Source organism: Papaver somniferum, chromosome 7, assembly GCF_003573695.1.
Source record: "Papaver somniferum cultivar HN1 chromosome 7, ASM357369v1, whole genome shotgun sequence".
NCBI classification, from domain to species: Eukaryota; Viridiplantae; Streptophyta; class Magnoliopsida; order Ranunculales; family Papaveraceae; genus Papaver; species Papaver somniferum.
Window position 1 is genome coordinate 54805191 of NC_039364.1, and position 18101 is coordinate 54823291.

Genomic DNA, 18101 nt, shown 5'->3' on the forward strand with positions numbered 1-18101 from the left:
CATTCACCAAATACTCACATTTCCTAATGTAGCAGAAACTGTCTTTGAGCTATGCTCAAGGAATTCCCAGAAAGCTTTAGGATTCTTCTTTTGCTCAGGAAGCCTATGTGTGCCTTTAAAGCCACCGTGGTTTACACCCGGAATATCCTTAAAGAATTGACGTTTTTCTTTTTCTACCTGATCATCATAGCCAAGTTATTTCTGGACCAACTTCAGTACAATGGAACAAAAAGTACAGTTAAGATTTTGTTTCTAGATCAGTGCTAAGAGACTCATGAAAGGCGAGGTAAAAGACCAAAGATTCACTAAAGAAATAATACAAAAGAAAATACGGAACACTCAATAGAATTTGGCATAGCACAACTGTACATGCATGACAAGTTATCACTTATAACCAATATTCTCTCAAGGGTAGTCATGGACTGAATGTCATTGTTCAGAAACTTCCCAAGATGAGTTAGAAATGGTTCAATATTTGTAGCAGAATAGAACAAAAGAAAATATCAACTGCCTGGGTAAGTTAATATGTTTTATGCGCCAATTCTTGAATTCAAAAAATATAAGAAAATATAGAACCTGGCTACGTTTTCTGAAGATGGCATTTTCATTCAGCCCAGCCATTTGCAAGAAGTGCTCAACGCGTTTCAAGTTAACCTACAAATAAAATTGTTTAATATGTGTATAATGGAAAGGAAGAGAATTGCCAATCCCAAACTAGAACACCAGAAAGATTACATATGTCTTTATGTACGGTACAATGCAGAAGTATGCGGTGGCTAACCCAAAGATGATAAAGATTATCTACTATGGATCTGGAACACATGAGAGCAACTGCACTCAAGAGGTGGCTCAAAAAATGGCAAAGATAATGTGCAAGCACATGAAAGCAATGATACTCAGAATGTAGAATTCTTAAGCATAAACAAACCCGAAAAGAAGCATGAGTGTCAAAATATGAAAAGGTGACGCTAAGCTACCCAAAGTTCAACTAAAAAAATACTAAGGGGCGAGGTTGAGCCCACACCCAGTGACCAGGGAAGTAGTATCAGGTTTAAGTAAGATATTAGCTCACAAACCCAAAATGTAGCACAAAAATATACTTAGATCTGAAAGCCACAAAATACGGTCTTTGATGTATGTCACTAAAGGAAAAACCTGTTATGTTTCAAGAATGCGGAACCTAATCACATAAGCTAGGATGAACAGTAAGAGAGAGGATGGTCTTACCATTCTTGAACCCCTATCTTCACTACTAAAAGTTTCTGATGGTGGTTCCTAGTTTCCTAATTTCATTTGTCTGTGTAACCCTATAGCTCAATTCATAATAAAATATGATATTACGTCCAAAACAGATTTTACAGGACTACAAAATTTGAGCAAGTGAACGACAAGAACATAACCAGACACTAGCCAACATCGTATAGCCATGTTAATGGAAAAATAAGAAGAAAATTGTTCTCTTAACAGTCTGCATGCCTTTCAAGAATCAGAAAAACGAAAATTTTAAAGGTTGTGATCTGGCATATCACCGACATGTTTCAATAAATTCGGCCAAGAAGCAACTAACGTGACAGAATAGATAAAAGTGATGCTCGAGAAAGGAAAAAGAGAAGGTTGAAAAACAAAATGGTTCTGCACTCTTCTGCTTCAAATCAAATATGCGGTATATGCACCTCATAAGAGTTGGTAAGGTGGCCACCCATATTGACAAATTCCTTTTTGTACACATCCATTAGTAGATCAAGCGCTCCCTGCGTCATTAGAGAAGTGTTATATTTCACAACACAATACAATCATCTACTCACTAATCAGACTTTAGAATCAGCTGTTTGTGATGAGATGAGCATTTGTGCAAGTTGTGATTGGGTCTGGCTCTATTCCCAAATAGAGTTCAATTTGTAATACACTTAATCATCACACTATATTCACGAAAAATGGTAGTCTATTACAAAAAAATGAGCACAATCCAAGACGAACCTCTGAGATATCCAACGATGGCACATGGGGTAGAAAATCATTTCCGACAAACACACACATGAAGACGAAATCATCGATCAGACGCTCTATATCTTGCTTCACTGCTGAACCTGGTATTTTCATGTCATGTACCAGGTAGTCCCTGAGCACCCACACGTTGAGAAACTGGCATAGAAAATTCAAAAAGTATGGTGTGATTGTGAAAATATTACATCATTACCACAGGAAATGATAGATATTTTGATTTTCAGTGGATGTAAATTCCTGTAAAACATGTAAATGTTCACATAAAATATCTACGTTCCATATGGAAACTAACTGATAGATGAGGTAAGCACAATATCCATATGGCTGTCAAGGAACACGATTAACTCCCGAAAATTACAATCAAACTGCTCATGCCAGCAACTCTGATTTCTCAGTATTAGTAAGCTAATCACTACCTTCATTGTTTAATTATAGAACATACAGTTATGATATCTCGTAACAAGATAGTGGTGCCAATGAGTAAGAAAATGGTTAAGACTAAAAGAACTCAACCTTGTAATGAGAATGGTACAACTCGTTAAATTGTTCAAATAAAGTCAAATGAGGGATTGAGATAAAATCGAAAGTTAATTTAGTATCTTGTACAACATGACTTTAACGGTAATTATTCTACAACTTAAGGCAGGCAGAGTTTCCGCTTCTGATTATAGAGAGTAAAATGTATTACACAATTAAGGCGTTCAACTTATGACAGACTACTGGCACCGCCACTAGCAATTGGCACTGCCATCTTCACCAATGGAAATCGCCAGTTCAGCATCACCACTCCAGTCCCTACCACATAATACCTCTATTACTGTGTCATAACTACTCCAACACCACCATCATCCTCATACTATTTCAACCACTCAAACATTACAAGTACACTCGTATATTTCTGCCAAATGGTTTTTTTATACAAAGTTAATGCTTTCCCACGGTAAATTTTCTTGTTTCTGTTTTTATTTCTGTTGTGTTTTTTTCCTGTGTTGTATTTCTTCTGTAGTAGCAGTAGAAAATGGAATTGCTTCACCTAGAAGGAAGTACCAATACCTCTACCATTGTGTCATAACAACTTCAACACCACCATCATCCTCATCAATACCACTTGTATCTCCCGAATGGGGTTTTTAACAAAGTTACTGCTTTCCTCCGATAAAATTTTGTCGTTTTCATTTCTGTAGGGTTTTTTCTGTAGTAGCTGTAGAAATCAGAATTGCTTCGCCTAGAAATAAGTACCTACTGACTACTGTTGGTCTCCAAGTCTCCATTTTAGCATTAGAAATACCTCTCCATACTCATTAAAATATAGTAACAAATTGGCTTGCTAATGCAGTCATACATAGACTACATATAATGTGTACCTACTAAATCAAGATACCTACTTGAGTTGATGACTGAATAAAAAATTCTTTACATTCAGTATTTCGTTTGAACAACAAAACGTACCACAAAGCACTGATTCGAGATGTTATCATTTGCGTCCTTGCCTTCAAGCTTCAACTTCACCTCTGCTCCCCGCTTCGATTTGTTCTGGTCCATACGAACATCCTGTGCAAGGACAGAAATCAATTCAGCAAATGAATTTTTTGACGCTCCAACACCAAAAGGAAAAAAACATAAAAATAATTCGTACTTCCAGGCACAAGTACCTCTCTGAGAACTGCAAAATGTATTTCATGTGTAGCCAAACCAAGCATGATTAAGTCGGCATCCTGAAAGAAGGAGTAGTGCAAAAATCTATCATGACACTAACTAAGAGACAGCACAGCGGCAGCTAGCTAATATATCTCAAACACAAGAACAAAGGAATCTACTTTGCTTACCAGCCCATATAAACAATGCCGCGTGTTTGGATCATATCCCGGTAGGTTTCTTTGCAAGCGGATGTATGACATTATCTTGTGTTCCCCTTCACCCGGCACACTAGCATCGGAAAGAATGACCTTCAAAATACCAGTATACTCGGATTCAGAATCTTATCCAAATCCAATAAGGATATTGCGGGAGATGGGAAGGGAACAACAACATAAAAATGGCAAAAATAAGCATACAAACTTACCTTGATTCCCCGCCACCCTGGATCTGAATTAAGCCTCAGATGTATATAGTATTGAAGAGCAGATGTCAATGAAGCCATGAACTCTGTTCCAGGTGTGATTACATTTGAATCAAGTGTCTTAGCTTGCTCCAATGTAGGCAACATTTTTTCGTACTCGTGTTTCAGCTTCTCCTCAGCAGCCTAACAAAACTCAGTTATGAACAACTCTCAAAATAGCCGCGCAGGACTTCTAAGTGGTAAACAGTAATCACTACTCACTAGTATGTCACTGGTAGAAGAAATAAGTATAGAATAGGTGGACTGGATTGTTCCGTAAAAGAGCTAAAAAACTGAATCCAGCGCTGATTATACCACTTTGTTTTTGCCAGAGTCTTTAGATTCATTTCTTATTGACCAAAATTAAAAAAATACAATGAAAACCCACTCACAGCATCAGCCGCATCCTTTGAAGACCTAAATCGCCTTGCCCTCTGTTGATTCATTTTGGCTCGAGGTGCAACACCGTCTATTCCAACAGGAAGCCAACAGAAACAAAGAAAAAGCTTATGTAAGAAAAGTGTGCAAAAAATTCAAAGATACAGTTCACAAATCGTGTATCTCACCAATTGCCATATAGAGAATCTTGCGAGGTCGAACAAGCGAGAAAATTCGATCAATATATCGAAATACATCTTTAAATACTTCATCATAAGTATCAGGAGGCGGCTATATATACAGAAAAGTTAAACATTAAAATTAAAATTCAAAGTAGAGAAACAAATAAACTGAGAAACAGGAAGAGATGATAAAAATTATAATACCCTGCCTTCAGGATGGAAACAAGGATGAATAATTCCATTCATATCAAGATACAGGTTATCAAACTCAACACCATTAGGGTTACGTTTACTAGTATCAAGTGGAATTTTTTCACCATTAACAACACCAGGTACTTCTTCAAGAACTTCAACAACTGATAATGGGTATTTCGTAAATAACCATCTATAAAATGCTGGTATCCCCATTTTTATCCTCTAATCTGGGATTAGGGTTTAGGGTTTTACTTAGAACACACAGAAGTTGGTGGTGGTGAACCAAAGAAAGAAAAAAAGAGAAAGACTGTTGAAACCCGGTAGTAATAAATACCAACAGAGAGTCGGACTAACAAACATCGGGTTCATCTAAGAACCGCATCCATACACGGTATCCGAACCGGAAACTGTTTCCATTTTTTGGGGTTTCTATATAGTCTTCTTCTATACACCAACTCTCATTCTCTCTGCATCTAAATCTCGGAGCGATGGAGTTTTTAGATGAAGAGAGTAGACCTTCCAGATTTATGTTTCAATCCAAGGCATCAACAGAAACAGAACCTGAAAACTTTAAAGTAAACAAAACCCTTGCAGTTTCATGCATCATCATCTCTGTAATTCTTATTATTACATCAATCTTTGTTTTTGAATCTGAAACCCTAAAATTCATTGTATTTTGGTTTTCTCTTTCTCTAATTGTTGGTCCATTTGCTCCTAATTCAATCACTGCTGGTGATATTCGTGTTGGTCAAGGTCAAATCCTCGAACCACTAAATGAAGAGGATGAGGCGGATCAAACCGGGGATAAGAGAAGAGGATTTAATCGGAAACAACACCAAACAGTTAAGAAAAATGACGATCTCAGGGATGTTAATGCCAAGAGTTCTGAGAAATTGAAGATGAATACGAATAATACTACTGATGTGGTTTATGAAGAGAAAGAATGGGTGGAAGAGGATTTTGAGATGTTGAAGAAACAGATTTTGAAACATCCAGTTGGAGAACCAAAACGATGGGAATTGATTACTGAAGCTTTTCAAGGTAGGCATGGATTAGAAAGTGTGATTAAAATGGGGAAATCATTATCAGAAAGGAAAGTAGGTAATGGGGATTCATTTTCTCAGTTTTTGAAACAGAGAAAACCATTAGATAAGAGATTGGTGGAAGAATCAAATGGGGATTTCGAATTGATTAATGATGACAGGAAAGAAAATTCAAATTGGACTTCTGCTGAAGATGTTGCTCTTCTTAATGCTTTAAAAGCATTTCCAAAGGATGTTGCAATGAGATGGGAGAAAATTGCAGTTGCTGTTCCAGGTAAATCTAAAGCTGTATGTATGAAAAGGGCAAAGGAGTTGAAAAACGATTTTCGTAGTTCCAAAACCTCTGGGGATTAGAATTTAAGTTTGTTTGCGGTTATTGGCTTTTTGTTTTGGAAGCATTTCGAGAGGTATGGTCTATATTTTGATAATGAGGAGAATCGAGATTACGTTTTAATTTTACTAGGGTATAATTTGTTTTCAATTGTTCATGTTGTTTTATTTACCTAGACAAGGAACTTTAATCTTTAATCTAATGGGTAACAATTGTAAAACCCATTTCAGTACACTAAACAAAGTTACTATAGATTTCTTGAGGAATCACTGCAAATGAATGCAAGTAAAATAAAGTTATTTATCTTTAGTTCTTTAAGTTTATGTTTGGACTAGATTGGGCACTTGTCTTTATCATTTATTTTTTTCATTCATGAGGTAGATTTTCATTGTTGTTTCCCATTCCATGTAATACCCATGAACTGTTCTATATCTGTATGGACTGACATAGTCTAATTTGGTTTGGATTTCCAAACGTTAACATCTACAGATTTGGAAAGTGGATATGAAGTTAATTTATGGCTTAAGATATTGAACACAACTAGACGACAGTGTTAGCCCATGTACACTATTTCTAATGTTATGCATCTTTGTCTGTATAACATTAGGGAAGTTCGATGCACTACTATGGGTATTTGGGTGGTTCAGACGATATTTTGACTTATTTTATGGATTAATGCAAGTGTTTTCTGAGGATAGTTACATATGATAGTTGTTCCATAGATCCCACGAGAACAAATCTCAGCAAAGGTGCTGACTGACGTTATGAGATGTAGTTGTTTATAGCTGTCGATCCTCCCATAATCTTTAACGGTCTTCTTGATTATGTGAGTGTGGGTGTTATGGTTGTTCCCAGTGTCCTACTTCTTTTGCACCAACATCTATGTTGGTAACCTTTTTAATACCTTTGGTGTTTTACCTGAGGCTTAGAGTGGAATTCTGATCTGCTGTGAGCCAAAGGGATATTATGAGAGATTAGAGAGTAACTACATTTTTCTGCACACTATCCTTGAAAAAACTTCATACACCTGCACTCTCATCTTTATTTACAGGTTCTAGGAAAACAACTCTGGACTTGGGTTTTAAAAGTTGTCACCAGGGCCACTACATCTATTTTTGGTTATGATGTTCCATGTAGAAGCAAAGACTCCTTATTGCTGTCTGAAATTATGAATATTTGATGAATGCAATTTAAGATTTTGCTATATATATATGCTATGTGAATACGTCAAAATTAAATATAGAATGAAGATGGGTTGGTATACATTTGCGTATATTTACAGCATTCCGTTGTGACGCAGGCTCTCTTCTCCTTTAAGGCTAACCCCTATGGTCTTCTAATCTAGCAGCTAGATTGGCGCCATCCACGTCAGCTAGGGCAACCTCCTAAGTCCTATGGGATGGCTAATCTAGCAGCTAGATTAGAAGACCACGTCAGCGGGACCACCATCTAGTGCTGAACGGTTCAGCGCTTTAAATCTCGGCCATTAGATCAGAAAATCTTCTCCTCGCGCTGAATGGTTCAGCGTTTTGGTTACTTTTTGAGCGTTGAACGGTTCAGCTTTTGAAACTAGCTGCGAGTTGAACTGCGAGCAAATGCTAGGAGAGAGAAATAGCAGGTACATGTGTTAACTTTTTTCCCACATTTAATTTTTGATTTGCAACACTTTTTGGCCAATCTAGCAGCTCAATCTAGCCCACAGGTGTTGGCCTAAGAGCAAACATTATGGGGAGCTAAGCCTATGCTACAAACTTGAAAATGTTAAGTCTCTGCGGCATAGCTTTTTCTATGAGATGTTGCACTTCTTTAGCATCACATAAAGAAAGTGACAGAAGTTACGTGGATAAAAAAGTAGTAGTATTAAACGTAAAGAGAGTACAAGGAGAGTTGTTTTATAGAAAGGAACAACAGCAGTAAATAAGCTGACCCTAATGCAATAGAAGTAAATGCAGTAACGATAAAACACACAAAGATAATTAGGAGTCTAACATGACACTCCAGATACACTCAAAAGAAAACGACTTGAACTACTTTCTTTAACACTCCCCTTCAATCTGATGTAGGGTGGGGAAAATGCATCAGTTGACAAGCAAGATTAAAAAAAGGTAGTAGCTGAGAGACCTTTGGTAAATAAACCAGCCAATTGATGAGATGAATGGACATACTCCACTGTCACTATACCAACATCCATCAAATCCCTGACAAAGTGATAATCCATTTCAATCTCTCCCCCTTTAATGACAACAAGTAGGGGTGTGCATAAAAATCGGAACCGCGAATTTTGCCCGTATCCGTTCGTAAAATTGCGGGTGAAATCTAATCCGCAAGAACTATGGGCCGAACACGGGTGGGATTCTCAAAGGGAAACTTAGGCGCAGGCCAAAAAAAAAATGTTCTTATTGTCAGGCCCACAATTAATTTTAGATACTGTGACACCCAAAATAATCCGAAATTATTAAGAATCAATACATAACTCGTTATGCATACTATTTTTCAGGCATAACTCGTTATGCAGCCTAATTTTTCAGGAGTATAATTGGCAACCCAACTTGGATATAACATATCTAAAAATCCGCGTCTTGGAATTTTACAAATTTTATATCGTTGGAAATCTTTTTAAGAGAGCTACACAACGAGTACAAACAACAATATCAAATTTTTGTTTTTCACGAAAAAGTCGGAGGTGATCATCGTTTTAGGGAAAATTTTCGAAAACTGACTACATATTCATTATGTAGCCTCCAAAACAGATGGATAACACATTATGCAGACGCATAACGAATTATGCAATCGACTGCATAACAAAGATATGCATCTATAACGAGTTATGTAGCCATTGTTTTGGTTGATTTTAGTCCGTACATAAAAAAATTGATGCATAATTGGTTATGCAGCCATATTTAAGGATACATATCAGGTTATGCATCCATTTTCTCGATGCACAAAAGATTATGTAACAATTTTCTCGATGCATAATGCATCATGCAGCCGTATTTGGATGCATATCAGGTTATGCATCCATTTTCTCGGTTGCATGATGCATTATGCATCAATTTTCAATTTCACACAAAATAACAAAGATGTCGGCTAATGTGTTATGCATCCATTTTTTGACTGCATGACATGTTATGCACTCATAACAGCATCTTCTTCTTCTTCTTCGTTGTTCATCATCCAAGCTCAAATAAGCTTTATTATTTTTCCTTGTAATTTCTAAATCTCAAATTAACTTTTCTTCCTGTTCTACTTGATCGAAACAATTACAAAACCCTATCTCCATCTCAGAACACATCTCAGATCCATCTTCTCAATCATAATACCTAATTAAAAAAAAAACCATTCATACATCTTTCGGAAATAACAAACAACAAGATCTCGATTCATCTCATAACATCACCTCAAACTCTAACTTTTGATTTCATTCATCTATTGTTTCCAATCTTCATGTGATTATACTATCTATCAATATTATTGATCGTAAGTCACAGTTGGGAGGAAGAAAAGAAAAATAATTGAAGAAGAAATTCCCGTGAAGAAGAAGAAGAAGAAAAAAAGATACGAAGAAACCAAATTTTATAAATTGTGGGTTTGGGAGAAATTTTCTCACGAAAATTGGGTGCGCGCGTGAACTTTTCCGCCTGTGGGTTTCACGATGTAGAAAATCTGTAGAATGGGTCTCCCTGTAGTTTTCACATTCTCAAATCCGCATGTTTACACGGTTTGGTTGCGGTTGGACTTTACAATCCGCGGATTCACCCGCACCGTAGAGGAAATTGAATATTGAACAATTTGGAAATGTTGATCAATTGTGTCAACGTTGGGGTTCACATCAGCAATTCACCTGGTATACAGTGAGATCGTCAGATAGGTATCTAAGAGATGAATTATGGACATTTTTGTTTTATAACCAAGTAGTTTGGGGTTTTCCGTCTGTGTATTAATGATCATGTTTACTGGATAAGTTAAACCAACAGGTGTAGCAAGTTAAGGTACATATATCCACTCTCAAAACACATTGTTTTGTGGAGTATGGTGCTGGAGACATATGATAAGTGGTAATTAAGTAAGTGTATGGCTTTGAAGCAAAGAAAAATTTGTTTTAAGCTTGCATCAACTTAATTGGTTATTCTATTCTAAATCCGAGATTAATCCGCATCCAATCCGCATCACCAATCCGCGGGTGATTGGACCAGACACTGTTGGATTTTTCAAATACGCAACTTTGACGGATTGGACGCGGGTGACCCCTAATCCGAAACCGTCCGTCCGTTGCACACCCCTAACAACAATACTAATGGAAAGTCAAGAAGTTAACTGATGTTGGCCGTTAGATCTCCCATTTTTAAAGCTTAGCCATCAGATCTCGAAAGATTGCCCAAAAGATTCCCGTCACACCCAAAATTTTGTCACACACAAAATTCTGTTTGTACTATTATTACAAACTGTTGGATTTTTGCATTTTCAACCGTTGGATTTTCCTATTTCCGTAATTTATTTAAACATAATGCCCTTTACGTTAATCCCACACTTTATTTACCTCTTTCTTTGTCGAGTTTTTCTTCTTCCTCGACTCCATCTCTATGTCAGACGTGCAAAGCACGTGCACCTTACTTGTATGCTTAGTTCTTGCATGGAATGCAGGATTGGAGGCCAAGAAATGAGCAGCCATGTTGTCACAGTAGATAAAAAGTGGTTTGGTAGGAGTAGTGTGTAGTTCTTCAAGAAGACTAGACAACCACATCACCTCAGCGACTAAAACACTTAAAGCTTTATACTCAACCTCTGTTGAGCTTTTAGAAATTGTTGGCTGCTTCTTGGAGGACCACGAGACCAAGGAATTACCCAAAAATACACAGTAGCCAGAAGTGGATTGTCTTGTATCCGAGCAACCAGCCCAATCAGAATCTGCATAAGATGTAATTTTAGTAATATCTCCAGTTTGAATGATAATGCCTGAACTTAATGTACCTTTGAGATAATGCAACACTCGTTTGGCAAGAAGCATGTGAGTAATAATAGAAGCATGCATGAACTAGGAAATGTAATTAACCGCAAACGTGATGTCAGGACGAGTGAGTGTAAGGTACTGAAGACCTCCAACTATACTTCTGAATTCCAAAGCATCAAGAAGTGGCTCACCGTCATCAATAGAAGCTCTCTTCTCAGTTGAAGCAGGTGTAGAACGTGGTTTACAATCTGTCATATTTGCTTTAACAAGGAGATCAATTGTGTACTTTTGCAGAGTAAGAGTCAGAGTATCTCTTGAAGAAGAGAAGATAGCTTCAATACCCAAGATATAATATAGATCACCTAGATATTTCATGGAAAACTGAGCACTCATTTGACTGATTAGAGAGGTAAGAAAGTATTCTCAGCTACCTGTAAGTATGATTTCATCCACATAAAGAAGAAGTACAACAGTTTCATCTCGACAGAGATATATGAACATTAAAGGATCAGAAGTAGACATGACAAACCCAGCATCTAGAACAAAGCCACTGAATTTTTCAAACCAAGCTCTTGGAGCTTGTTTAAGACCATAAAGAGAATTGTGAAGAAGAAAAACATGATCTGGCTTAGAAGGATCTTCGAATCCCTTATGTTGTTTCATATACACCTTCTCAGCTAGATCTTCATGTAAGAAGCATTGGAGACATCCAGTTGTCTGATGCACCATCTTGTTGACTAAATCCCTGAGCAACCAATCTGGACTTGCATCTGTCAACACTACCATCAGGTTCGAGCTTCAATCTATAGACCCATTTACTACCCAATATATTCATATCAGGAGTTGGTTCAACCAAGGACCATGTGTTGTTCAACATTAAGGCTTCATATTCTTGTTGCATAGCATTAAGCCATTCCACACTCTTAAAAGTTGTCTTGTAAGTCCTTAGCTCTTTAGGGAGAGTCACAATTGAAGTAAAGGCTGAGTGAATGGGATGAGGAACATTGTAATGAGTAACATAGTCAGGTAGATATTTTGGCTTGACTATGCCATCATTAGACCTTGTAACCATAGTGTGAAGAGGTGGAATGTGGGGTACTGAAGATGTTGTGTTGGATGGCTGAGTAATAATTTAGTAGGTCAATCAGGTACAAGTGTTTGAAATAGATCCAACAACAGAATCTGAAGTTGGCTCAGAAGTTGAGTCTGGAATAAGCTCCAGTTGCACTGAAGTAATAGTTGTTGAAGTATCTGCATGACTATCAACTTCTGAAGGAGAAGATGTGCAAGTGCAAAAGGGAAAACTTGTTTCATCAAACACCACATGTCTGGAAATGTAAATTTTCTTGGTGAAATTCTCATAACATCTATATATTTTGTGTAAAGGACTATAACCAAGAAAGGTGCATCTAGATGACTTGGGACTCAACTTATCCTTTTTACATGAACCCAAATAAGGGTAACAAGCACAGACAAATACCTTGCGAAATGAGTAATAAGGTATCTTGTGAAATAGTATCTCAAAATGAGAAGAAAAATTAAGTATTTTAGCAGGAACTCTGTTGATGAGATATGTAGTTGTAAGAAATGAGTCAAACCAAAAGGATTTTGGTAAAGAAGCCTGAAAGGACATGGTATTACTAACTGATGTGATGTGTTGGTGTTTCCTCTCTGCAAAACCATTTTGTTGAGAGGTATGAGGACATGAACAAGAGATACTAGTACTAGTTGTATCAAGAAACTGCCTGAAAACACCCTTCACAAGTTCAAAAGCACCATCACATTGAAATCATTTGATACTAGTAGAAAACAGATTTTCACTTATAGTCTTGAAGTATTGAAAACAAGTCAAGCTTTCAATTCTATCATTCATAGGAAAAATCCAATGTAACCTGTTGTAGTCATCAATAAATAAAATGTAGTACTTATATCCCATTGTAGATAGATGAGGAAAAGGTCCCCAAATACCACAGTGAATCACCAAAAGCAAAGGAAATGTTAACTGATTTGTTTAAAGTATGGACAATTTCGTGAGATGGATGTCCCAATCTCTTATGCTACAGAGATGGTGTAGCAAGAATAGAGCTAAAGGCTTTATTTGAAGGGTTTAAAGTGATAAGATATAGGTTTTGATCAATAACTCCTTCATCCAGAACTACCAACCAGAGTTATTGGAATGTGGTACCCATTTCCAACCATTACTTGTTAAGATCTAGTATATTTGGATGGATTGATAAGTAGTGAAGCATCATGAGTCATGTGACTTGTGGCTGGTGAATCTGGAAGCCAAGATATGGAAGCATGAAAGGTAGAATATTCAGACAAGCATGAAATATTGACTTGAACTACTGAATTAGCTTGTGGATTTCCCTATTTAGAAACATTCTTGGAAGCAGAGTAACTGTACAGGCACCTACTAGCTGAATGGCCATTTTCTTGCAGATTTGACATTCGACAGTGGAGTAATCAACCCATGGTGAAGGTGGTCTAGCAGGTCTGAAAGTATTATCATTGGGTTTGTCAGATCTGGAAGATCCATATCTAGGTGAAAAGGATTTTATAGAAAAAATCTGAGTTTGTAACTGATTCAAGAGCTACAGAGGTTTCAAGATGTTGATCTTTGAGCCATTGTTCATAGGTTAAGAGTTTAGCTTTTAAGTCAGCAAAAGAGATCAGAGTTTCACGATTATGCATAGCAATCACAAATTTTAAAGCATTGCTCGGTCGAACTCGCAAGTGTTGTTATATCAGGCTCGTTGTCAAATTTAGTTGTCAAAATTATATCTTGATTTCTAGTCCACAATTAGTTAAGTCTCGATATAGGATATATAGTGTAGTTGAGAAACGAGATAGTCATCATTTGCGTTCTACCATTTGAAGGCGAAGATCAACCAAAGCTTTTGGAGAATTTCATCATCAAAAGGTAAGTGAAGACTGAACCACCTATTTATCAAGTTATATTCACTTTTCTATCTTTGATACGATTGTCGCATAACTAATTAAACTAGCTTGCATAGACAATAATTTCAAGTCGAGAACTAATTATTTAGTTTATGAATTTCTTAAAATATAATGACTAAGCTTAATGAACATTTGTTCATACTTGATCAATTTCGGTGGAGAACAATTAATTGTTCGGAAGCAAATCATGATTCAAGTTTATCATTCGAAAATAGCCTGAAATAGTGATATGTGTCATTGATGTTATTCAGGAATGTTATAAATTGATTTAGAGAAACATAGAACTACCATATTCAGAATGCAAGACAGTGCTATCAGTCTTACAAACTGGGAAAACTGTTATATGTCTGAAGCCGTATTACATGTATTCGTACACGGAGCGGAGTAGCTATATATCGACTTTCATATTTGTATGATACTCATGCTCGTATGCATAACATGGTAAAATCTATTTTTTTCGCGATCCGGATAGGAATGTATATTTGTATAAACACCATTTTGGAACTTTGGTAAGGGAATCGTTTAAAGTATCAAACCGGTATGCGATCCAATACAGTTCTATGTTCTAGAACCAGTTTAGTACCCAAACCGGTATGCAAACATAAAAAATTCTTTGAACTATGGAATCGGTAAAAGTCTTTAGTTTGCAAACCCGTACGTGAACAGAAAAGTTCTGTAGACTCCGAAACTTTGATTTGCACCTAATTTTGCAAATTGGTACGTGAACTGAAAAGTTCTGTCAACTCCGGAACTCGGCAATTGCTTATAAGTTTGCAAACCGTTCCGCATACTGTGACTCAGCCGACTCACGAACGGTTCAAGTATTTGTACCTTGTACATTTAGAAACTATGTCGATTATGATTCAATTGTGATTAAGTTATTTCTATGAGATGATTTGCCTTTGATCAATTCTATAATTAACACTAGATTCATTTGATCACATAATTGTGACTCAAGATTTATGTCTTTGTGAACATGAAAATGAGTGTTAAGCTTTAAAGTTCAAACCGGCTAATTTCGGCTAACCATGTTGGACATAGTCTTTATACACGGTTCAGTTACGGTTCACTTAACCAGAGTGTATATCTTGTTTGTGTGAATTAGATTCAAAGCTTTCATCTAATGGTGAATATTGTTTGCTTGGTTCCAAAGCTATCTTAGCTTAAACCTAAAGCAACCTAGGCTTTGAAATCTATATAAGGGGAACTCTTAGAAACTGGGATCTTTGAATCCTGACACTACTTTTTGGTGTGTCCTAGTTGTATCTAGAGTCGTCCTCTCCAGTAACCCTTTTAGGGTTCAACGACTATAAAGACTTCATTGGGATTCGTGGAGACAGGTCCAGTTATCTTTTATCTTAATAACTCGAGTATCCTGATCTTGATTATTTGTAGAGCTTGCTCTAACGATCAAGATAGATAGTAATCATCAAAGTTCTCTTCGTCTCAGGCTTTGTGATTCCGCAAGGTTTATACTTGTGAGGTGAATAATAATCTAGGTTGCATTTCGGTTTGCATAAGTCCGGATTTTGAGGATAGCCAGACTTCGGTCAATTTGTTATCGATTTCCATCACCTGGATCTTTCGTTTGATCTGATCATCCATTTAGATCGTAAATTAGGAAATCAATTATAGGCTTAATATGTGGGAGAAAGATTTGGTTTAAAGTCTTCAATTGAGTTGAAGCAACTCTTAGTTAGTGTGACTCCTTCTAAGGGAATCAATTGCGCGGAGTCCTGCTGGGATTCAAGAGGCGTAAGGAGCACGACTGTACCTGAATCAGTGGGAGAATGAGTTCGGGATCAACTGCATACCGAAGTTAATTTGTAGTAGGCTAGTGTCTGTAGCGGGTTAATACAATTTGGTGTTCAATCCGGACTAGGTCCCAGGGTTTTCTGCATTTGCGGTTTCCTCGTTAACAAAATTTATGGTGTTTGTGTTATTTCTTTTTCCGCATTATATTGTTTATCTTTATAATTGAAATATCATAGGTTGTGTGTTGATCAATCAAAGTGGATACGTCCGACCTAGTTTGTTGGATAAGATTTGATTGATCCTTGGAAATTGGTCTTTGGTACCGTCCAAGAACTCTCTTTGTAGTTAGGTTCACGGATCCAGTTCTGTAAACGTTCTAACAACGAGAGAGAGAGAGAGAGAGAGAGGGATAACTCTAGACACTTTTTTTGATTGAGTTTTTGCTCTCGTAGTTGTGTTGAGTTTGTCCATACCGATTGCCTACGAAAGAGTTGGTGGTGTATTTTGGTACCCCAGTATTTTCAATTGGTATCAGAGCACGCAAACACGTTAAGACCTAAAAAGTCTATGTTTGAAGCAGTCTGACTATATGGACATGAGTAAAATCTCGACTTATGTATACCGGAAATTCTTAAAGATTTGTCAGAGTTTGTTTTCTTCAGGGTATATCTTCCCTCAAAAAATTCTCGGGTTATCCAATGTCTTGGTTGGAAGTAAAGAATTTTGAAGAAAAAATAAAAAGTTCCTTCAACAAGGTTAAATACAGGAAACATCATGTTAAAAGTAATAAGTTACGTTGTCTTAAAAGATTGGTATCCAGTCTTCTTAAGGAATACGACGAAGAAGGAGTTATAGACGAAGATCTCCATATATCTTTTGAAAAAAACTTTTAAAATCTTGGAACACCTTAGATTGATTTTGAGAAAGATTAAATCCGTACGATATTATTACATTGGAAAAGTCTACCTTCAGTGTAGCGCTTTTGGACATGTCAAAAACTCAATTATACTGCACTGATATTGACTGCTTCGTATTATTACGGAAAATCATCTTACAACAAGAAGCAAGGAAAAGAACCAAAAGATTGTCGTGCCAGGAGGGATGGCGTGCCTTGTGGTCATCCAATCTCTTAACAACTTCATGACATCACCGTATCTTTAAATATCCTGAGATGGGGAAAGCAGTTGTAAAGGTTTGTCTTTTTTTGTTTTTACCTTTTGTGTTCTTGTTTTAAGGTTGTTTGTATTTCAGCATTTTGACAAGAAAATGAAGACTTGGTGTAATCTGTAATGATCAAGAAAACATCGCATATTGTTGAGCTAGCTCCAATTCCGTGATGCAATAAGATCACAGTGATTTACTGCACTTCCGAAAAACAATATTTCTTGTGCTCTGAAACTTTCCATTAAGCTAAAAATATGATTAATCATCTTATTATATTGATGTTGTCATATATTAAAAATCTTTGGAAAACATTTTTTATGACTTTAATGTATCAAATAGAGTCTCTATCTTGTCTTCTCAATCCATGAATTTCTGCACCCAAACCCCACCAAGCCCATTAAGGCATTATTTAAAGAGTACGTATACTCCCTTACTTCTTCCTCTTCTGTAATCACAAACGAAATTAGAAAATGGGTTTAGGTTTCTCTATCTGGTGTAATGTATTCATGAATTTGAGAAAATGTTTTGGTGTAAAAACTGATTCTGCTGGAATTAGTAAATTTGGGTGTGCCTCCGAGAAACGAATCTAAACCCTAAACAAATGTACTGCATAGGAGTACTTTAGATTCGAGAGATCAATCTGTAAAATTTTGGCCTAAACCAAGAAATGGTCGTTCCAGTCATGCTTCGGTCACAAAATGAAGGAGAAGGGTTGATCTTAGGGATGGAAGCGAAGAAGGTGTTGAGATCAGAATGGTTAACTCTGAAAGTGTGGTTGTTTTATGACTTGTATCAGAATATGGAACTTGCTTGCAAAATGTAAGCTATAAGTTCTTTTTATGTTTTCTGGATACTTGTGTTGATAACCAAAACTGTCGTCGGTTTAAAATAGATTAAAAACCTATTTATACAAGTCATAGTTGAACACACTGATCTCGTAGGAAGTGGAGGTAGTTAAGTAGCGGTGAAGTAGGGATCGTGTAAAAGTGGCGAAAACCATGTCCCTGTCATGAAGGGAAGACCGGTCAGTTTTACACCCATT

The 18101-nt window shown here is 36.7% G+C and overlaps 1 protein-coding gene and 1 pseudogene across 1 annotated transcript; one reads left to right on the top strand and one right to left on the bottom strand.

Annotated features, from left to right (window-relative positions):
- The window catches only part of LOC113294643, an 11011-nt pseudogene extending 5811 nt beyond the window's left edge, over positions 1-5200 (bottom strand).
- A 145-nt stretch (positions 5201-5345) lies between these two features.
- On the top strand, positions 5346-6254 carry LOC113294644 (transcription factor MAMYB-like). Its single transcript, XM_026543029.1, has one exon. It carries the CDS (start codon positions 5346-5348, stop codon positions 6252-6254), a length of 909 nt encoding a protein of 302 aa, XP_026398814.1.
- The last annotated feature ends 11847 nt before the right edge of the window (positions 6255-18101 follow it).

What these genes read in the sequence shown, in the direction of transcription:
- LOC113294644 (XM_026543029.1), top strand. Translation starts at nt 5,346, where the DNA reads ATGGAGTTTTTAGATGAAGAGAGTAGACCTTCCAGATTTATGTTTCAA.